At 40.6% G+C, this 23,188-nt stretch overlaps 2 protein-coding genes across 2 annotated transcripts; both read right to left on the bottom strand.

Annotated features, from left to right (window-relative positions):
* Positions 1–17,047: 17,047 nt before the first annotated feature.
* nppa (natriuretic peptide A) lies at positions 17,048–18,003 on the bottom strand. The gene is made up of 2 exons (XM_060932695.1): positions 17,890–18,003; positions 17,048–17,326 (listed from the first exon to the last, which is right to left on the bottom strand). Exons 1-2 carry the CDS (start codon positions 18,001–18,003, stop codon positions 17,048–17,050), a joined length of 393 nt encoding a protein of 130 aa, XP_060788678.1.
* Positions 18,004–20,532: 2,529 nt separating this feature from the next.
* On the bottom strand, positions 20,533–21,289 carry nppb (natriuretic peptide B). The gene is made up of 3 exons (XM_060930742.1): positions 21,173–21,289; positions 20,789–21,042; positions 20,533–20,557 (listed from the first exon to the last, which is right to left on the bottom strand). Exons 1-3 carry the CDS (start codon positions 21,287–21,289, stop codon positions 20,533–20,535), a joined length of 396 nt encoding a protein of 131 aa, XP_060786725.1.
* Between the last annotated feature and the right edge of the window lie 1,899 nt (positions 21,290–23,188).

The following is a 23,188-nucleotide window of genomic DNA, read 5'->3' as shown; positions in this document are numbered from 1 at the left end:
ATTCACAGTGAAAATATTTTGTAAGCGCGTTTCATGAACCAAGTTATAGGATTTGTTGACAACTCGCATCGAGTTCGTTACACTTCTACCCGGCGTGAAGCACGTGGTTGTGACGTCATCGTAAACAAATCCGTTCTACTCATCCAGACGACTTCGCAACGGCTCCGTTGCCAGATTTTTTTCACTCTGGAACCTGTTCTCAAAAGATTGCATTTTGGGGCACCCGAAACGCCGGTGCCGTGTGGACGCCAGGCCGAAACGATAAACAATTTTATCAGATTCACCTGAATCCGTTGCCGTGTGGACAGGGCCTAAGTAGAAGAACTTGTAATACAGAAAGTCAACTATCCATTCTTATCACTGTTGTGAACTGAATATGAAATAAGGGGCTAGTTTATGCCATGTAAGACGGTTAATTCGACAGAAACAGAGGTGCACTAAAGGCGTTGATCAGAGAGGAACAGCTGAGTGGGCCATCGCTTGCTATTTGCTTTTATCCAAGCTTGATTAAGGCATATAAATATGGGGATTACTTTATTTTCACTCTTATATCATTCAACTGGAGGTGGATAGCCTACTGTGCATGTTGTCTTCTTTTTTTATTTTTAATTCGGTGGGTTTTTGATAGCCTGCACATCAGTGCTGATATGGTGACTTCTGACACACCCACCAAACGAAAGAAAACAAACCAGAAGCCTATTGCAAAGGCCAATGCAGTCACAATGTTTTTTGAAATGTTTTCCTACAGTTTCCATTCTTATGCAACGCGTTGTCATCTTTAACTCGAGGAAAGCGTTGTGGGCTACTACGTTGCGGCCAAATAGGCTACCTCGTTCAATTAGTGGCCTAGATCAAACCGTAGCTAAACCGTCTCAAAACGGTGCATTGGTTGAACTCGGCCCTGTTTTCTCTGTTGACATTTACTGACCTCGATCACGCAGACCTCTTCAGCATCAGCTCCCTCGTCACGCTCCTGTTCCTCACTCACTCTCTTAAAAAAATCACCGTATATCCATCTAGCCAATGAATTGAAAGGACACATTAAATCTTCTCTCGCCATAACTATTGCTACTAATGGCATTTAGTTTTCACTCGCAATAGTTGAACATACCAATACACAGATGGGACCGAATGTAGAAAGCTGTCAAATTTAACTGTTCATGCTAATATTGGCTAACATTTTCCATAAAGTTCAATTTCGCTGCCAAAATGTTAAAAGGGACAAGTAGCCTACATCACCACATTTTCTTCTCCTTAGATAAATGTAGGTAACATTTAAGCAATTAACAATGACTGACCTCAACTTACAATCTCTTGTTCACTGTATCATTCACTGCAAATTAAGTCCTCCTCTTCTCTTAACTCTGCCGGCCTCAGGAACGTAACGTTACAGCAAGTAAGCCTAATAATATACAGCTCCCGCCTGAACCGCACATGCCCGCCTACCTGGCTATGCTGGGAAACATAACGATAATTTTATTCGTGTCGTAGCTAGAACTTGTAGACATATATTATTGTTTGACTCGTTTTCTTGCTGGTTTGTGTTATGTGCAAGTCTGTACTATTTTAGGGGGGCTTAAGCCCCCCTAAAATGGACCTAACGACGTCCATGACTGTCTGTCTGTACTGGGAAGGGTGCTCACTTCTGAAGTCACACTTCTCTCTCAATTTTTGGAAGAATTTTACAAAACTTGGCAGGATTCTTTGTTGCATGTCGGTAACACGCATATTGCAATTTTGTTCAATTCAGTTACATTTTACCGGAGTTATGGCAAAGTTGCCAGTGGGGAATATTGTGCTCTCAGAACACTCTTGTTTATTATTAGCTATAAATGTGATGACACTATAATTAGGTTTTTTTTTTTTTTTTTAAATACTATTTCTGACCCATAACTCAAATTTCATTTGACTATACAGTATTTTAAGGGCTGTATAGTGGTGTAGTGATTTTTAGTGCTGTTGCCTCACAGCAAGAAGGTCCGGGTTCGAGCCCCGTGGCCGGCGAGGGCCTTTCTGTGCGGAGTTTGCATGTTCTCCCTGTGTCCATGTGGGTTTCCTCCGGGTGCTCCGGTTTCCCCCACTGTCCAAAGACATGCAGGTTAGGCTAATTGGTGGCTCTAAATTGACCGTAGGTGTGAATGTGAGTGTGAATGGTTGTTTATCTCTGTGTCAGCCCTGTGATGACCTGGTGACTTGTCCAGGGTGTACCCCGCCTCTCGCCCATAGTCAGCTGGGATAGGCTCCAGCTTGCCTGCGACCCTGTACAGGATAAATGGTTTTAAGAATCAAAGCTTTATGGGTCAAGGTAATGTCATGACAACTGTATATAATTTCTCGGACCCTGTTTTGGTTTTGATGTCAGTTTAGTCACGATTACAAAGTCAGTTGTCATGACATCCTAACATAAGACGATGCAAAAAGTGTCATAACGAAGACAAACTGACTCCGGTGTTCTTGGCAACTTGACCTCAAACTTGACGAAAGTAGCTTTTATGACAACTGGCGTCTGTTGGAATAGGCCTTAAAGGAGAACCTGAAGTCATTTTTTTAACCTTGCTTTATTTCTTAATTAACGTGTTATTCAGTTACATTTTCGGTTTTAGTAACCTTATACCGTGACTCGTATTGACAGCTCATTGCAATTAAATATTATACTTATCGGCCTATTCGGTTTTTAGCCATGTTGAATTTAGTTCATTTGGTCCACAGCAGGCATCACTTCTCTGCGCGATCTTCAGGAGACTTGTGCGAGACTTCAAAACGAAGTGTCAGACAGGTGTCAGTGCCGCCATTTTGAAAACTGTTTTCCAAGCGAAATGTTGCACAAAAACGAGTTTAAATGACGATTACTGCCTACTTTTTTAAAACTCTCCTGATTGCTATCAAAACAAACAACTTCCGGCTTGATTACATCAGCGTTCGAAAGAGGGCGCGCACGTCTTTTGACAACGTTGGCAGATGTTGGTCGCTTTGATTTCCGCTGCATGTTTTACTTCCGTCCTACGATGTCTCGCACAGGTCTCAACAAATCTCGTTTACAGCCATTGCTTTGACATATGGACTGATATATTACATAGCATATTTCAAACACTCATAACTTGCTATAGCAGTGACAAAATAGTGATCAAAAATGCATTCCTATATTTAATAAAATGAAATATAGAATTTCGATGATAAATTTGCCTTCAGTTCTCCTTTTATGTTTATGTAGGTGTTTCTCTGTAGACACTCAAATAAAATGCAATGATTGGCTGCTGAGTAACACAACAGAAAAGCATTCATATTATATCCAGGAGGAAAATTGGAAAAAGTTGTGCTTTCTAGGTGGGATGGATAGCATCACCGATGGCACTTCACTCCCTCCGATCAAACAGAGCACCATTAGCCACTCGCAGGCATCTGTGAGGTCATGGATGCAAAAGAGGGTAGATGGCACGTTCCGTTGAGTTTGTTCAGCGACATAAATATTAGTATTGCGTATCCACAAATTGAAAACACTTAATCATGAAATGATACATTACAGCTGAATTAATTTCCATATAATTTGAAATAAGTGTTTGCTGCAACAACACTTCGACTTCTGTTAGAAGTAAGTTTCAAGTAAACCTTTTTTTTTTTTTCCCCTCTGCACAGGAAAACGTCAACGTGTCCACAAACTCTCTACACACGTAGTAGCTATGGATCGATCGCAAAACACTGCAGTGATCCTTTAAGATTGATTGAATGAATGAATTATTCCTTTGAAGCTTGCAGGAAAAAATTCTAAGACGCTCTCTGAACATTTCGAGGGACCAGTTTTAGTTCAGCTACAGTCATTCTTGGAGAACAAGCATTCTACCGGATGCTGTCTAAGATTTCTAATTTAGAATAACGTTTTAAGAAATCATGTAATTGCCATCCTTGAGCAGAAGGAGCTCTCGTACAAATGTTTTGGTCTTTTAAACTCTTGCGCCTCAGTTGTAACCCTCACACTTCTGACTAGACTGGACTTCTTAGCAGATGATTTTAAAAAAGTGTTCTCAGGGCGTTTCTGTATTGTTGAACTGGTCAAACAACTACAGAAGGACAGGTTATGAAAGACATGTCCACTACTGTGATATAATAGTAGACAAGTCGCTTAGGCATAGCATTCATAATTCACTTTCATGTGGTGTAATATGTATATAGTGTTAGAACTGCGCTAAGCTGACACGTTTGGTATGTGTACACTAAGCATTCCTCGTTTTGTTTTTTATTTACTGTTAATAGTTTTTATTATTCTGTTCTTTATTTAAGATCAAGCTTCTGTGAAATGCAGTTTGCTTTTTAAGTGCTTTAATATGGATCGGATCAGTCAGTATTATACTGATAATGTGAGCAAGTGAAAAGCTACAGACTGAAAAGTGCATCTCTGCTTTTTAATACATCATTTCATTGGTTATATTTTGAGTGTTTTGTATTTTCCTGAAGCAGATTGTGTGACTCAAGACCACTGTAAAAGTTGGAAAGGAACTTTCTTGCATCTCTTCTGTTACCAGACTTTCATTCTGTACGAACAGTAGGCATATCAGGTGAAAATTCAATCCAAATTGTTTGAAATGGCTCTCGTTGAATTCAGAAATGAACGCAGAACAGCATACTTTTTTTACAGAATTAAAATGTTTAGCCGTTCTTGAGATATTACAAATCAAAGATTGGAAAAAAAAGGCTTAATTTTTTGAAAACTGACGTAATATTCTGTATTAGGATCACATGGTCCTAAACGGGCCTCGTTAATGAATGAGATCAAATGTTTTTTTTTTTTTTCTTCATAACTTTTCTATTTTTCAAGATATTTACATGGAAATTAGCAGGCACGTAAATAGTTGTATACTGAATACAAAGATTGAAAAATTAGTAAAAACAAATTATGAAAATCAGTATGAATTGTTAATTAGGTAAAAACGTTAAATCGGTACACTCAATAAAAAAGTAATAAAAGTATTTCTAATACCCTTTGTGCTCTGTAGGGCTTTGTATTTCACAAAAGTAGGGCCTACTAGTGTTTTTATCATTTTATATTCTTTTAATATAATATTCACAGCTTTCAAGGCTAACCTCGAAAAAACTGTGAGAGCCACATCCAATAACCAGTTCCAATGAATTGAATTGAAATTGACACTCACGTTTCTGACTTCCGGTTATTGAAAATCTCATTCCGACCACTAAGATATCTATTTTTCATCAAAACAACTCCAGTTATATTATAAAATATTTTATTTATTTACAGGAATCAGTTTGAGTTGGAAAAAAATAAGTAGGTAAAGCTATGAAAACTCACTTCAAAGTCTCCCGTGAAGCATATCAAAACTAGCTGATGGAAAATTTTGCTGAATACTTCATCAGAAACAGTGAGAGCGAGAGAACATCCCTATAAAAGTTATCTGATTGATTATTCACGAGTAATGCAGTTGGAAACCGATCAGGAGAGAGAGAGGGAGCCTGAGCGCATTCCCGTGACCTCAAAAATCACCGGCAGTTTCTCGACGTCCTGCGAGCAGAGTGTACACTCTGTTGTACCTGCTGTTAGTCCCAAAGTACTGAACAGATCTAAGCAGAAATTATAAGCTTTTTAATGATAGTATTTGCGATTTTAGAAAATATACAAGCATTAAGCAGTGACTGATTTGGAAACTTAGATGAGCGTCTGCATGCACAGTTTTCACAGCGCGGCCAGCGAGCGTCTGATATGCCTACTGACAGAAGTGTATACAATAGGTGACTGTAACTCTTCCCTCCTGTCTTAGACCATGGATTTCAATTCATTTATACTTGTAGTTGAAGTGAGAAATTGAGAATTTCTGAAACACAAGATTTATTCAGCTAGAATTTAATGAATGGATTTATTTGAAGCATTTTAACCATTTTAGATTAGTATAATTCTTCTAAACATTTCTGGTATTGGATGATTCAGGGTTTTTGTTTATATTTAAATGTGTTCAGTGTTATATTCATCTTTGTTCATTGTTTGTCGTTTGCTTCCGAGATGAACAAGCAAGCGTCCGTACTGATGGAGTCATGAGTCTCCTAAGACAAGTTGGTAACGAAGTTGCATCTTCAGATGTGCTGCTGATTTCTTTATCAACAGAAATGAATTTAACCCCAGTTCTTACTGTCATATACATATCTGTATCCCATGTAAGTTTTATGAGGACATGACAGTTTCTTAACAGTTGACGAACTTCTGTTCAGCACCCCTTGAAGGAAGATGCACTCATCTTATTATTTTTATTTTTTTTGCTTCTTTTAATGATTGTGTTCCACTTGTCCTGCATTGGTTTCTCTGTAACTGACTCGCATTGAGAGAGATGCAAAGTCCTGTGCCTTTACCTGACTTCTAATAAACATTACTGCAAGCTCCTGAACGAAGGCTTGCAATCTGATTGATTTGTATTTTTAAACAAATGTCTGATAAAAGCCGATTAGCTGATGTCGATCATGCTTTTCTGTCCACTTAAGTCAGTCATGGCAAGCAGACTAGTAGATAGGTGGAGCGTAGAAAACTGACTCACTACCTCAGTCATGTACCATATACAGATTTGGTGGGAAGACATGTGGCATCTTCGCAATAAGATTTATAGGTCTCACAAGGGTGAGTGGTTTTGACAGTCCATTATTCCTGGATATGTCCAAAGATGCTTTGAGCCAATTTTCAGATTCAAATTTGGAGGGGGGGAATATTTTTGCATACGATTGTAATTACACTGGTGCTTGAAAGTTTGTGAACCCTTTAGAATTTTCTATATTTCTGCATAAATATGACCTAAAACATCATCAGATTTTCACACGAGTCCTAAAAGTAGATAAAGAGAACCCAGTTAAACAAATGAGACAAATATTGTACTTGGTCATTTATTTATTGAAGAAAATGATCCAATATTGCATATCTGTGAGTGGCAAAAGTATGTGAACCTTTTGCTTTCAGTATCTGGTGTGACCCCCTTGTGCAGCAATAACTGCAACTAAACGTTTGCGGTAACTGTTGATCAGTCCTGCATATCAGCTTGGAGCAATTTTAGCCCGTTCCTCAGTACAGAACAGCTTCAACTCTGGGATGTTGGTGGGTTTCCTCACATGAACTGCTCGCTTCAGGTCCTTCCACAACATTTCGAATGGATTAAGATCAGGGCTTTGACTTGGCCATTCCAAAACATTTAATTTTATTCTTCTTTAACCATTCTTTGGTAGAACGACTTGTGTGCTTAGGGTTGTTGTCTTGCTGCATGAACCACCTTCTTTTGAGATTCAGTTCATGGATAGATGTCCTGACATTTTCCTTGAGAATTCGCTGGTATAATTCAGAATTCATTGTTCCATCAACGATGGCAAGCCGTCCTGGACCAGATGCAGCAAAACAAGTCCAAACTGTGATACTACCACCACCATGTTTCACAGATGGGATAAGGTTCTTATGCTGGAATGCAGTGTTTTCCTTTCTCCAAACATAGCACTTCTCATTTAAACCAAATATTCTATTTTTGTCTCATCCATCCACAAAACATTTTTCCAATAGCCTTCTGGATTGTTCACGTGATCTTTAACAAACTGCAGATGAGCAGCAATATTCTTTTTGGAGAGCAGTGGCTTTCTCCTTGCAACCCTGCCATGCACACCATTGTTGTTCAGTGTTCTCCTGATGGTGGACTCATGAACATTAACATTAGCCAATGTGAGAGAGGCCTTCAGTTGCTTAGAAGTTACCCTGTGGTCCTTTATGAACTCGGCGACTATTAGATGCCTTGCTCTTGGAGTGATCTTTGTTGGTCGACCACTCCTGGGGAGGGTAACAATGGTTTTGAATTTCCTCCATTTGTACACAATCTGTCTGACTGTGGATTGGTGGAGTCCAAACTCTTTAGAGATGGTTTTTTCACCTTTTCCAGCCTGATGAGCATCAACGATGCTTTTTCTGAGGTCCTCAGAAATCTCCTTTGTTCGTGCCATGATGCACTTCCACAACCATGTGTTGTGAAGATCTGACTTTGATAGATCCCTGTTCTTTAAATAAAACCGGGCGCCCACTCACACCTGATTGTCATCCCGTTGATTGAAAACACCTGACTCTAATTTCACCTTCAAATTAACTGCTAATCCTAGAGGTTCACATACTTTTGCCACTCACAGATATGTAATATTGGATCATTTTCCTCAATAAATAAGTGGCCAAGTATAATATTTTTGTCTCATTTGTTTAACTGGGTTCTCTTTATTTACTTTTAGGACTTGTGTGAAAATCTGTTGATGTTTTAGGTCATATTTCTCATCTCATTATCTCTAGCCGCTTTATCCTTCTACAGGGTCGCAGGCAAGCTGGAGCCTATCCCAGCTGACTATGGGCGAAAGGCGGGGTACACCCTGGACAAGTCGCCAGGTCATCACAGGGCTGACACATAGACACAGACAACCATTCACACTCACATTCACACCTACGGTCAATTTAGAGTCACCAGTTAACCTAACCTGCATGTCTTTGGACTGTGGGGGAAACCGGAGCACCCGGAGGAAACCCACGCGGACACGGGGAGAACATGCAAACTCCACACAGAAAGGCCCTCGCCGGCCCCGGGGCTCGAACCCAGGACCTTCTTGCTGTGAGGCGACAGCGCTAACCACTACACCACCGTGCCGCCCCAGGTCATATTTATGCAGAAATATAGAAAATTCTAAAGGGTTCACAAACTTTCAAGCACCACTGTAGTTCAATGTCTAAAGAGCAGAGGTAAAAGATCCAAATTGTCATCATGTTTAGCCCGAGGTAAAGGATCGGGATGAAGATTCCCTTCATCGCTTGTGAGGTTGCGTAGAATACTCGAGAATGGGTCGATGGGAGATTCAAATTTCATGACAGTCGGCAAACACTAATGCTGCATTCAACTGACCTTGGAAGTGGGAAGTCAAAGCTCGGAATTCCATCAGTTTTGACCTCCATGCGTTCAAGCAAAAATTGGGGAAAATAAACCTGGACATGATTGTGTCTTGTTGGCAACAAACCAGCCAGCGAACTGTTTGAAGTAATGTATATTTTTCTCGTCAAAAAGCAAACTCTGTAGTCAGTGTTGTAGAAATAACAAGTGAATATGTCTGTATGTTGATTGAGCTAAAGAAAATACTTTTATATTTGTATACCACGTATATAATTAAGTTATTCCACGAAATCGAGTCGTACATGAGCTGATGGCTAACGAGGCGTGAAGCACCGAGTCAGCTATAAGCCATGTACGACGAGACTGAGTGGAATAACTGTTTTGGTATTATCCGTTTCCTAGTGCAAGCTGTCTATGATGTCCTGCCTAGCCCAGCGAACCTCCATGTCTGGGGAAAGAGTGAGACACCCTCCTGCCTTCTGTGCTCTGGTAGAGGCTCCTTAGAACATCATCTCAGCTGCTGCCCAAAGGCCCTGGCTGATGGCCGCTACCGGTGGCGCCATGACCAGGTGCTTAAGGCAGTTGCTGAAAGCTTAATCTCTGCCATCAACTCCTGCAAGCACCATCATGCCCCAAAGAAGGCAGTCTCCTTTGTAAAAGCTGGAGAGAAACCCCGAGCACGCCAACATAACAGGCCTCCTCCACACGGCAAATGACTGGCAGCTGCAGGCCGACCTGGGAAAGCAGCTGAGGTCTCCCCAACATGTGGCAGCAACAACTCTCCATCCAGACGTGGTGATAACATCTGAGGCTTCAAAACACCTCATCATTCTGGAACTAACAGTTCCCTGGGAAGAGCGTCTTGAGGAGGCCAATGAGGGGAAAAGAGCCAAGTACCAGGAGCTGGTGGAGGAGTGCAGGGAGAAAGGTTGGAGAACCTTCTACGAGCCTATAGAAGTCGGCTGTAGGGGTTTTGCAGGTCACTCCCTCTGCAAAGTCCTGAGTCGCTTGGGCATTGTAGGAGCAGCTAAGAAAAGGGCCATTGCATCCGCAAGCGAAGCCGCAGAGAAAGCCACACGGTGGCTTTGGATTAAAAGGGGTGATCCGTGGACTGCTACTGGGACGCAAGTCGGGGCTTGATCAACCCCGGCTGGGTCGCCTGGGTGAGGGTGTATGATGTTGCGAGACCCGAAACACCCGAGGACCCCAGGATACATCACTGAGGATGCGTCCCAGTGCATCCATGAGGTGTTTCTAGCATAGTTATTATACCCCCGCTCTGTGGGGTGGGGGGTTAATACTGGTTTACCTCTGTCTGTCCGTCTGTATTTCCGTCCATCCGAAACACCCTTTTTCTCAGCAACCAAAAATCATAGCCACTTAGTATTTGGTACCAAACTTGAGCTTGGGGTTCTATACCGTGTATACTGTTTTCAAGTCTGTTGCACATTGACTTCCTGTTTACCGAATGAATGTATTTATGAAACGTATAGCGTGGATTTACAAAATTTTCGTAACATTTTTCTCAGCAACTACAAATCACAACTGCTTGATATTTGGTACTGAGCTTCAGCTTGGGATTCTATACCGTGTTTACCGTTTTCAGGTCTGTCACACATCGACTTCCTGTTTACCGACTGAATGTATTTACGAAACGTATACTGTATAGGGTGGATTTTTGCCGCTATTTCAAGAAGCAAAATGTTATTTCAAAAGGACAGTTTACCAGGATGCTATTTGAAATCCCTGGGGAGAACACTGCTCTTTTACTTAATTGTTTCAGGGTTAATTATTTGTTAAAGTCAACATTTCATAAGTGTCCTGTTCCTTCGATTGCTTGTATTCTGATATAAGCGAGAGTGGGGGATATGTAAGTGAGCAGTAGCTCACAGTTGAGCTTGTTCTGTCCACGTTCACTGGATTTTCAGAAACGGAGCATTTTTATTTTTTACAAATTCGATAAATAAAAACGTCTATACAAAACGTCCGACAAAATGCTTTCCGCTTAGAATGTAAACAAACCAGTGAAATGACAGTAGCAATTTGTGAAAAATGCTATAATTATTGAAAAATAAAAAAAGATGTGTTCTTACATCAAGTACTTTTATTCCATATTTTGCTGCTTTTTTTTCGTCCTCGGTTGGTTCAGCAACGTGCTCTGCCATTTTTGTTTTTCTCTACTCACGGTATATGAGCTGATATCCTAGTAGTAGAATAGCCAATCGGAGTGTGCAATTGCTCATATCCAGTGAATGTGGCTAGAATAAAACAGTATGTACAGAATAACTCATTTAAGCATGAGCAGTACTGCTTTGTTTACTGCCGATGTTGGAGGCAGCTATGTTGATTTCGCATCACTTGGTGAATTCGGAGGAATTCAGAGTTGAAGCGATCGTTTTGAGTTCCTGAGTAGGAATTCCAAGTTGAGGGTGTGTGTTTTTTTTCTTTGACACCCCCCCCCCCCCCCCCCATGTCACAGGTAGTGAAATTCAGAATAACCCCTTCCACCTACTTACCCTTGGGTATTAATGCCTTCCCGCCCCCCATTTACAGGTCACAAGGGCTGTACAAATATAAGAGTGAAGAAGAAAAGTTCATCCAACATAATAAAATAAGATTTAAAATAATGTATAAAATTAGAAATGAACAAGAAATGGTTAACAAGTCAAAATACTTGTTCTCAAAATTTAAAGTAAAAGATGAGAAAGAAAAGAAAGGACATAAACAATCTGCATTTTGAGAACGAAATGTAATGGTTGCTTCACCACTTGAGTGAGGGACAAATAACTTGCAGTTTTCTTTTAAAATGCATTTTTAGTTTTGCTGTGGCTTATGATCAACAAGCCATGCTTGTGAACTTGACAGCAGCAGCTGGCCAGCTGTTGCGTGGTCCTTTAACGGAGGTTGATGTGTCAGACGACGGAGACATTTCAGAATCGAGACTAATGACATGCCAGTCAGTAATCCGACATCCCTCAGTGGAATATTCCACCATGATCCATTTTGCCCACCGAGAGTGGAGAACTAATAAGCTTCCAAAGTGAGTCTATGTTTGATTTGTGGTGTTTGTTATAGCTGGGAGCTTGTAATTGTGGTTGATGTTTGAGTAGGAGGCCTTAATTGATATAGATAAACCTAACTGGACAGTGAAGACCCAGTGCCATGCAAACACATCTTGTGATGAGGTCCAATTTATTCAACCTGTCACCATGTGTTCAAGTCATGGGCAAGATGCTAATTCGCATGAGCAATTTCCTGGAAGTTTTGCTAAAAGGTCTGCTTTTTAAGCGAAATGTGAAAATGTGACGTGGTTTTGATTGCATACTGATGGTGTAGCAAGAGCTGCTACGTTCGAGTATCTTTGGAGTATGGCTAACTACTGGTGTGAGACATTAAATAAACTACATGTACAGTGTCTTGCAGAAGTATTCATCCCCCTTGGTGTTTGTCCTGTTTTGTCGCATTATAAGCTTGAATTAAAATGGATTTTTGGAGGGTTGGCACCATTTGATTTACACAATACTGTATGCCTACCACTTTAAAGGTGAAAATTGCTTTTTATTGTGACACACACAATAATTAAGATGAAAAAACAGAAATCCGGAGTGTGCATAGGTATTCACCCCCTTTCGTATGAAACCCCTAAATAAGAGCTGGTCCAACCAATTCACTTCATAAGTCACATAATTAGTTGATTTAAGATCCACCTGTGTGCAGTTAATGTCACATGATTGGTCACATGATGTTTGTATAAATCAGCCTGTTCTGGAAGGACCCTGACTCTGCAACACTATGAAGCAAGCAACATGAAAACCAAGGAGCCTCCAAACAGGTCAGAGACAAAGTTGTGGAGAAGTATAGATCAGGGTTGGGTTATAAAAAATATCCCAAACTTTGAATATCCCACAGAGCACCATTAAATACATTATAGCAAAATGGAAAGAATATGGCACCACTACAAACCTGACGAGAAGGCCGACCACCAAACTCACAGACCGGGCAAGGAGGGCAATAATCAGAGATGCAATAAAGACACCAAAGATAACACTGAAGGAGCTGCAAAGATCCACAGCGGAGATGGGAGGATCTGTCCATAGGACCACTTTAAGCCATACACTCCACAGAGCAGGGCTTTATGGAAGAGTGGCCAGAAAAAAAAAAGTCATTGCTTAAGAAAACACATTTGGAGTTTGCCCAGCAGCATGTGTCAGACTCCCCAAACACATAGAAGAAGATTCTCTGGTCAAATGAGACTAAAATTGAACTTTTTGGCCATCATGGGAAACGCCATGTGTGGTGCAAACCCAACACCCTGAGAACACCATCCCTACAATGAAGCATGGTGGTGGCAGCATCATGCTGTGGGGATGTTTTTCATCTGCAGGGACAGGAAAGCTGGTCAGGACTGAAGGAAAGATGGATGGCACTAAGCACAGGGCAATTCTGGAGGAAAACCTGTTTGAGTCAGCCAGAGGTTCGAGACTGGGACGAAGGTTCACGTTCCAGCAGGACAATGACCCTAAACATACTGCGAAAGCTCCACTGGAGTGGTTTAAAGGGAAACATTTAAATGTCTTTGAATGGCCTCGTCAAAGCCCAGACCTCAATCCAATTGAGAATCTGTGGCATAACTTGAAGATTGCTGTACACCAACACAACCCATCTAACTTGAAGGAGTTGGAGCAGTTTTGCCTTGAGGAATGGGCAAAAATCCCAGTGGCTAGGTGTGCTAAGCTAATAGCGACATATACCTCAAGAGACTTGCAGCTGTAATTGCAGCAAAAGGTGGCTCTACAAAGTATTGACTTTGGGGGATGAATACCTGTGCACACTCCAGATTTCTGTTTTTTCATCTTAACAAAACGATTTGCACCTTTAAAGTGGTAGGCATGTTGTGTAAATCAAATGGTGCTAACCCCTAAAAATTCCATTTTAATTCCAGCTTGTAATGCAACAAAACAGGACAAACACCAAGGGGGATTAATACTTTTGCAAGACACTGTACTTTTTGTTATAGTACTTGAGTACATTTGAGTATAACTAAATAATGGTACTTTTACTTGAGTTTTGTTTTAAAGAAAATATTCAAGGACACAACTTTGCTATATTTATGACCAGAGTTTAAAAAAAAAAAGAAAATATGTGCAAATTTGAACAAACTCAATTTCAAGACCCAATTAAAATAAAGCACTTTGCTGATGAAAGTCTACACTTCAAACACCAACTCCTGTACTTGGCTGCAATGTATGAGACGGTGGAGGCATTGGAGCAGCTGTCTCTCATTTTATCAGGTACCGGTTTTAAATGTTTCAAAGGGAGCTGCTTGATTGTGATCTGCAGGCTATTCAAGCCAAAACCTGTGGAGATATTGTCATTTCACAGCTCAAAATCCAACTTGCGGAAACATGTACAGCGAAGCCATTAGCGAGCTGACTCAGCAAGACCAGCTAATCAGATTTCTTGATCATCTACAGTATAAAAGCTTTGTATTAAAGTTAAAACTTTCAGTAAAGGTTGCCTGTTGTGTTAAACATGTCTAAGTGCCATGACAGCCTTTAACGGATAATGTGTAAGTGGCATCTTTGCTATAAACACGTATGATATAACCTGAGCTAACTAAAGAGCCTAGCGAGCTACTGAAACCCCAACAGCCAGCTAGCATTACCTTTCTTTTATAAATGGTGTGGTTTATGATCTTGAAGTTTGTCATGACTTTAATTAATTACTAAAAAAGAAATCTAAAACAGACAAGACGCTAGATCTGTTTTGGATTAGTTGCGTCAATTGTACGTTCTGTGGCCACTTTATTAGGTACACCCATCCACCTGCTGTTTTTAAGCAGTTCTCGAATCAGCCGATCACTTCACAGCAGCACAATGCATCAAATCATGCAGACACAAATCAGTTAATGTTCACTTCTTCAAAGATCAGAATGGAGAAAAATTGGGATCTCAAAGTGTGACTTTCACTGCGACATGAGGACTGGTTTGAGTATTTCAGAAACTGCTGATCTCCTGGGGTTTTCTCACACAACAGTCTCTAGAGTTTACACAGAATGGTGCGAAAAACAAAAAACATTGAGTTTAGTGAGGGGCAGTTCTGTGGGTGGAAACAAACGCCTTGTTGTTAAGAGAGGTCAGAGAAAAACGACCAGATTGATTCAAGCTGCCAGGAAGGATATAGTAACTCATCGCAACTCTTTACAACCGTGGTGAGTAGAAAAGCATCTCAGCATGCAACAGAAAACAGAAGACCACATTGGGTTCCACTCCTGCCAGCCAAGAACAGGAGTCTTGAATCAAGAACAAGTTCCTGTTAAAGTGGCTGATGAGTGTATGAAAAAGTCATTTTTAAAGTATTTACTCAACATACTTGCGCTTGGGTATATTTTTGATTACTACTTCTGCTTAAGGCAGCATGGTGATGTAACGGTTAGCACTGTTGCCTCACTGCAAGAAGGTTCTGGGTTCGAGCCCAGTGGCCGGCGAGGGCCTTTCTGTGTGGAGTTTGCATGTTCTCCCCGTGTCTGCGTGGGTTTCCTCCGGGTGCTCTGGTTTCCCCCACAGTCCAAAGACATGCAGGATAGGCTAATTGGTGGCTCTAAATTGACTGTAGGTGTGTGAATGGTTGTTTGTCTCTGTCTCAGCCCTGCGATGATCTGGTGACTTGTCCAGGGTGTACCCTGCCTCTCGCCCATAGTCAGCTGGGATAGGCTCCAGCTTGCCCATGACCCTGCACAGGATAAGTGGTTATGGATAATGGATGGACTTCTGATTAAGTGAACTATTACAGCAGTAGACATAGTATTACTCAAGGCAGTGTTTTTTTTTTTCTCTTTCCACCACTGGTTATGTGACCGGAACACATACAACCTACCAAGTCCGTCCATCAATGATGACCAAAGACACTTTTCCAGTCTAATAACCACACCATAACTTCAGGATCAAAAGCAGGCGGTGGTTCAAAAGATCTCTGGACTCCATCAAGGCCACCATAGAGATCACTAATTGCACACGTTACACTAATTTTCAGCTTCAACAGGTGTGGAGTGAGTGTGCCAAAACTCTCCTTTACCACCGCACTTTTATGATGTAATTGGATAAGACAGCTCCTTGCACTTTCCCCCATGTGCTGGTGGCGATCTGGGGTAATTTGACAAGCTGGAAAAGTTAGTAGAGATGAGCCGTTGACAGTCTGTTAGAATTTAATGAAGCGGCTACGTCGAGCAGACAGAAAATCACAGTTTTCTAATCAGAGTCATCCGCCGAGACGTCGTCCGAGAGCCAGACCATTATTAATTTAATTAGGAGTTGCCCCTGAGAGGGAAAGATGATAGGATTAAAGGCAGTGCAGCTTTAGCTTTTCAGTAAAGGTTAGCGCAGGTGTCAACAAGCTCAATGCAAATCACCTCCTGCTGTGGCACTGGTCCTTGTTCTGTTGTAGCTTTGCAACCTTTTAATAACCTTCAACCATTAGGCAGGATTTCATGAGTCACATTTTAGCGATATGTCCACTAATAAGCCTGGTCCATTAGGCAAGACTTCCTTAGATATCCAGGATGAGTAGGTGTGGGTGAAATTTGTGACCTCCTGCTGAAAAGTTTCTAATGTGATTTAATGTGCTAAAGTGCCGGTGTTTGAGTCCAATGATCTTGTCACTAACTCCAAGTTCTTATGTACTTCATAGAGCACATGGTAAGATGTCACTACTTGCACTGAGGAAATGTTTTAGAATAAGAAATAAAATCTCTGAAACAAAAACTTGTTCATCTCAAAGGTTTATTCACGCTGAGACAATATAAATTTTATTTATTCACACCGAGACGATTCAAAGTAATTTTGATCTGACTGGGAAGATAAAATGGACATACAAGTAGATTATGACGTGCAAAACAAAGAGAACAGTCAAAACAGAAGAACGTTCTGGATAAATAAACTTTAACTCCAACAGAGAAAGAAGTCACCAGGTAAGTACAATGTGAAATGCATTAGACAAAATTGATATTACTTTTCCCTATAAAAAGAAACTCAATGATGCATCCATTAGCTCTCAGTTCTACGTGTTAATAAATGGATCTTTAGTCACAAGCTGTGCTCAGATTTAAATCAATCAAATAAGGCAGAAAAATTATTTTGACATCTTTGTAATTAATCGTTCAATTGCATTCACACTTTCACACCTTTCATGGAGTTGCAACCAAGGCTGCTGGAGGAGCCAATGCGGTCCAACCTTCCACCAAAGCAGCCAGAGAAGTTCTTGCTTCTTGTGGACAGCAGGAGATCCAGGAGGTGCTTCCTTTGCATCTCAAGTCCCTCGTCAGTGTTCCTGTCCTCATCTGGAGAAGTTTGGCTTTGACTTAGTGCTATGTTCCTGTCCTCATAATCCACAGCACCTTCTGTGTCATCTTCGGCTATCAAGCTTTCTTCAAGCTGCTGGAGCAAGTTCTGAGAAGCACATCATGGAGTGTTAGACTTAATAGTTTAATGGTTCTTGGGTCAAAAAAAGATCCCTATGTTTTCAAGGTCATCTTGACATGTCAAAGAAAATAAGTCCTGCTATTGGAGACATGTCTAGCAGATAGCAACCCATGTTTAACACTGTTAAATATGTTCTCCAACCATCTTTCATTTAAATTTTTATTTTCATCAAAGCCATTAGACTGGTGAAGATTAGCAAACACTTTAGGTGTGATACTTACATTTTCATCAGTTGCTGCCACTATGCTCTGCTATATTTCAATAAAAATGTAGCCAAACCAAAAGCAGCTATAGACAGACAAGTTTAGTCTCACATGCGAGAAGATTGTTGATGTTTGCATTACCTGAGGAGCAAACGACCAAGTTGGTTGCATGGGTATTTCTGATGACTAGTTTAAAGTAAATCAAGTTATTCTCAAATCATCAAAGCCAAGATCACACGTTTTCTTCACAACCATTTTGATCACCAGACATTTAGTTAAGAATTAAACAGATTTAAACTTAGGTTTTAAAAAAGGTTTTAAACTTACTTTGATCTTGCCAATGCTGTTGGCAGAGTTGTGCCTACTCAACACATGAGCTTGTACAGCTAGCTCATGACAGAGCAGGACCAGGAGTCCCGCTAGAATAAGTCCTTTAACCATCCCTGTCTTCCTTTGAGGCTTGATTGTAACTTTCTGTGATGGCTGTGTGCTTGGCTCCTTGTTTTATTGGGACACTCGACTGTCCAGGACTCATCCTTTCACAAGCCATGTGAAGTGCATTCCAACACCTCGCCTCTGATAAGTTCTTGTGGTAGATTTCCTTTTAAGTGGCTGTTTGGTGCTACATGATATGTTTTTTTTGAGAGAGAGGTTGTGGCGAGCGACGAGTCGGACACAAGCAGTCAATGACCTCGGGAGCAGTTTTTGAGGGCAGGAAGAAGATGTGACACCCATCAACAGGCATTCGTCCACTACACATGCCTTGCATTGTTGGAGCGTCAGGTCAGAACTGATAACATCAACCTATACTAAATATACGATTTGGTTGGTCAGACCATGGACGTTCCATATTTAGACTGAGAAACTCAACTCAGGAATACAGTATGTTAAGAAATCATTTGACCTTTGGGCTTGAATATGTGGTGCATTTTTTAAAGTTTTATAATGTAAGTCAAAAGAAGCTGACACGATATTGGTAAAAATCAAGCTGTTTGGGGCTTTTTTTTCTGAGGTGGAAAACTTAAAGAGGAACAGGCACTGACCAATCACCTCTCTAAACTGATCATGGGAACACATTTCAATCATTAAAACCCATGGTACTTTAAAAAGTATCAAGAACCAGGTATGTCCAGACTCTTCACTACTGTACTCTATGTACATTTCTTTAGTTTCATTATAGTTACCAAATAATTCATAGCAGTTAATGAATAATATACTTTTCTGAAAAATAACCAGAGACTTTTTAAGAAGTCCATGCTAATATGAATTTCACAATAACAAGAAGACATGGTCATCACTATCCCCCGCCACGAGCATTTTATGAAGACCTCTTAACACTTATGCCCTTATAAGCTTTAATATTGACTTATGATGTCCTAAGTGCTATGACACCTTCATGAAACACTACCCAGCTTTTTTTCAGTAGTATGAGCATGCAAAGTTTCATTGATGTAGCTTGTGTAGTTTCTGAGAAAACTTGTCCAGATTGAGTCCACTTGTACAAAGTCCAATAACGAAAATCAAGGGCCATAACTCCTGAAAATAATAATTTCTCAAAAATTATTTTCAAACTCAACTTGCATCAGGGATAGTAATATGGGCACGCAAAGTTTCATTGATGTAGTTTCTGAGAAAACTTGTCCAGATTGAGATGGAAGGATGGACTCCATTCCTATATCCCACTGCGCACTTCATGGCAGGGGATAGTAATGATGCTAATAATAGCTAATGATGAATAGTTGCCTTGTAAATGTTTGATTGTGCCAATTACAGTAGCTGCTGATAACCATATTAAGGCTTATCCTGTAATGCTTATTAATTAATGAGGTTAAGCATGAAATTTGTAAATTCAAGGGACCCCATGGTGAGGACCAGTCTATGGTAGTGTGGCACCATTAGTCATTAATAGTGTATGTTATAACAGTTGGCGATTAACCTTTTAAACTCTCCAGATATATATTCCTCACTCTCAGAACTACTTTTCACTGTAGTTTCTGAGTAATTCATAATATTTATGCTTTATGATGACAAGCTAGGGGTTTAAGCTTCCCCCCCCATTTTGTGTTGTTAACAGGAAAGTATAGGAATAAAGTATGTTTCATCTGCCAAAAGCACTGCCCATTGGATTGACCTGAGTAACTGAATGACAAGAAGATCCTGTTATTAAAATCTGGCTTGTTTGGATATGGGGTCTGATTTGCAAACACAAATGAAGTGTCCTATGCATAAAAGTCTCTCTCTGTTCATTTCCACATAATACTGTTAACCAAATACCATCATACCAATTTCAAATCATTCATTAAATGTGTTCCAGACCTAAACTGGTATGATTCTACCTGACTACAAAGGTCTGTTTTACTGATCCACACGAACGACTGGACCCTAAAGATACTGCGTAAGGCAAAAATATTTTATTTATCCTTATGGCATAAGGTAAGTTGTTTTGTTTTATGTCTCATCACTTTGTCCAATGTTTTAGCTGACTTCAGTTTCCTGTAATAGCGTTTGCCTGTGGATAAGTTTCGCTCTCCATGGTGCTGAATGAAATATTGCAACATGTTCACACACATATGGCAGTGTCGTGTTTTCATATTTTCTGTTTCGTTTTCCAGACAGGAGGGACGTGAACAGAAAGCATTGTCATATAGAGCCACCCATCAAAACATTTAATAAAACAGACTTATAATCATGGTGACCAAAATAAAAAACAGGTTTGAGATGCTTCAGACGAAATGAATAAATGAAATCATACTGTAGATAGATAAATAAATATTATTAGGCATAAAGGTTTTTTCCCCAAAAAATCATTTATTGAATATTTTCATTTCAATATACAACTGATTATTGAGCATAAATAATGCATATAAATATAGATTCATATCTAGGCAGATCAATAAATATTCTAATAAATAAATGCACATTTAAAAATGAACTCTGGTGTAATCATAGGCAATGACATAACAGTTCTGCTTAAGACTTCATTTCCTCTTTGGGCCTGGACAAAAAGAAAGAAAGAAAAGAGGAAATTGATAAGTGACACACAAAAAACAAGCAAGTCCCTTTTTTTTTTTTTTTTTTTTAGTGAAAGCTTCATTTTTATCCCCCAAATCTGTTTATAATGACACCTGATCTCAAAGCAAGTGCAAGAGCATTTCATGGGTTGTACAAAGTTGTAACTTTGTGCAAATTCTAGCCAGATATAAGCCTGTAGAACGATGAAGGTAACTTACTGTGGCGTCCAACAGTGTTGCAGCCCAGAGTGGACATGGAGCCAATCCGGTCCAGCCGGCGGCCAAAACAGCCTGAGTACTTCTTGGAACTGGAGTCCTGGCGAACTGTCTTCAGATCCCGAGCAGAGAGAAAGTCTCTTGCAAGCATCTCAGGCTGAGGTACAACTTTCTCTTCTTCAACTGCCATTTCTTCCATTTCTGGTTCCAGCGTTTGAGCGGGAACTGATTCTTCCAGTTGGCTGAGCAGAAGCTGTGAGAGGATAATGATATTGGAGGAGTTAAACAGAGACATTGTGTAACACTGAATTAAAGCATTGCTTCCTGCTCAAACTAGGCATAATAAACATTAATGCATACACACTGTTTCTTGCAGTTTTTACCTTCAAGACGTCTAGGTCTTCGCTGGTCAAGGCCGTGCTTTGTAGCGGGAGCGCGCTCGTGAGTGCCAAACTAACAAGCAGTAAAAGGCTAACAGATGGAATGTAAAATGGTGACATGTTCTCTGTTTTCCTTAAGAATAGCGAGCTTGAATATGACTCGACTCCTTAGTCTTTTTCAGCTGTGTCCGTTGTCTGTGTATCATAGGTCCAAGCTGGGAAATGGGGCTCTTTTATACTTTAAAGTCTGACTCACAAAAGTTATGTGAGGAATTAGAGGCCACATTCCAACACCTCCAGTGATAAAGCTGTCTGTCGGAAATAACTCCTTCATCATAGCAGATATGAGCCCTATGACATCGCCTGCAATGTGCTTTGTTTAGATACTGAGCTTGGGAAAGTGGTTCCCTGAAATTACGCACTAACACACATTGCATTTATTTGGTGACATAATGGAACACGTAGGCCTATGTATACCTAGACATTAGAGTAAAAGACATTATTTTATGTATGTCTCTTGTAGGCGGCACGGTGGTGTAGTGGTTAGCGCTGTCGCCTCACAGCAAGAAGGTCCTGGGTTCGAGCCCCGGGGCCGGCGAGGGCCTTTCTGTGTGGAGTTTGCATGTTCTCCCCGTGTCCGCGTGGGTTTCCTCCGGGTGCTCTGGTTTCCCCCACAGTCCAAAGACATGCAGGTTAGGTTAACTGGTGACTCTAAATTGACCGTAGGTGTGAATGTGAGTGTGAATGGTTGTCTGTGTCTGTGTGTCAGCCCTGTGATGACCTGGCGACTTGTCCAGGGTGTACCCCGCCTTTTGCCCGTAGTCAGCTGGGATAGGCTCCAGCTTGCCTGCGACCCTGTAGAAGGATAAAGCGGCTAGAGATAATGAGATGAGATGAGATGTCTCTTCTATGTATGCATGCATACATATGTCAAAAGTCAGTCAAAGTCCCTCTCACACCACAATCTGGTCTTCCCAGGCAGTCTCCTGTCCCAGTACTAACCAGCTCTTTAAGGTGTATGGGCGTGGCGCCGATCTCCGTTTCCATAGCCCTCGGCCTCTTGCCTATACAGCTAGGGTTACAGTGGGGGGCTAGTCGTCTGGTAACCACGAGAGTTTGACTCCCCCACTCGCATCTGTATTACAGTATGCTTTGCCAGATGGTAGTACCATTTCTGTAATGGTTTTTGGTATGACCCGACCGCGAGTAGAACTTGCGATCAAGAGGCGGACACACTAACCACTCGGCCAGCTCACAGTCACATACGTATGTACATACATGATATTATAGGTTTTATTTTCCTATACTTTAGTGTTAAAAGTCAGCTCCAAAATTATTAGCAAAAATGGGTGAATTATCTTAAAAACTGAAACTATGACAGAAATCAAACCTTTAATTCAAGTAAATTAATTCAAAGGAAATAAAAAATATCTTCATAGATTTATTTTTAATAAAACTATACATTTCCACCCCAAAACATGCATTTGAACAAATAGCAGCTGTTCCCATTTATGTTTGAATTTTTTTAAGCAAGTGGCTTTGCACTCAGTCATCCATGACTTCCTGTTTCACTACAGTGTAAATATGAAGTGACACAGAGTCCAAATTCCCTTAGTCACTCATCATCAACATGGGAAGGATTAGAGAATACACAAATAAAATGAGACAGCAGTATGTTGACCTTAAACCGCTTTAGAAATGTCAAAAACGTGTCCATATTCAGTGTGACGTTTAACATAACCAGAATTGTAATGAACCTGCCTGGAAGTGTATTTTGCCCCCATGCTGATAGAAACGTTTGATAAAATGGTATCTCCAAATCTACAACTGGACACCACCTCCATGCCAACAAATTATGGAAAGAGTCTCAGTAGGCAGCTTTTTTGTTTCATCTAACCACTAATATGAGCCCATAGGGGTTGTGCTGGAACTTTTGACTGAAACCGGGTTCTGTAGTCAGATGAGACAAAAACAGAACTTTTTGGCAACAACCACTCAGTTTGGAATTGGCATGAAAAG

The sequence above is a fragment of the Neoarius graeffei genome, chromosome 10 (assembly GCF_027579695.1).
Source record: "Neoarius graeffei isolate fNeoGra1 chromosome 10, fNeoGra1.pri, whole genome shotgun sequence".
NCBI classification, from domain to species: Eukaryota; Metazoa; Chordata; class Actinopteri; order Siluriformes; family Ariidae; genus Neoarius; species Neoarius graeffei.
The sequence above is the reverse complement of the archived record's forward strand: the minus strand, read 5'-3'. Positions and strand labels throughout refer to the sequence as shown.

Bases quoted from the DNA above. Each gene is read 5' to 3' on its own strand.
- nppa (XM_060932695.1), bottom strand. From the start codon at position 18,003: ATGGTTAAAGGACTTATTCTAGCGGGACTCCTGGTCCTGCTCTGTCAT. The intron at 17,327-17,889 runs GTAAGTTTAAAA...TGTGCTTCTCAG, and splicing joins ACAGCATTGGCAAGATCAAA to AACTTGCTCCAGCAGCTTGA.
- nppb (XM_060930742.1), bottom strand. From the start codon at position 21,289: ATGTCACCATTTTACATTCCATCTGTTAGCCTTTTACTGCTTGTTAGT. The intron at 21,043-21,172 runs GTAAAAACTGCA...ATCCTCTCACAG, and splicing joins AAGACCTAGACGTCTTGAAG to CTTCTGCTCAGCCAACTGGA. The intron at 20,558-20,788 runs GTTACCTTCATC...CTTTTTGTCCAG, and splicing joins ACTGTTGGACGCCACAGTAA to GCCCAAAGAGGAAATGAAGT.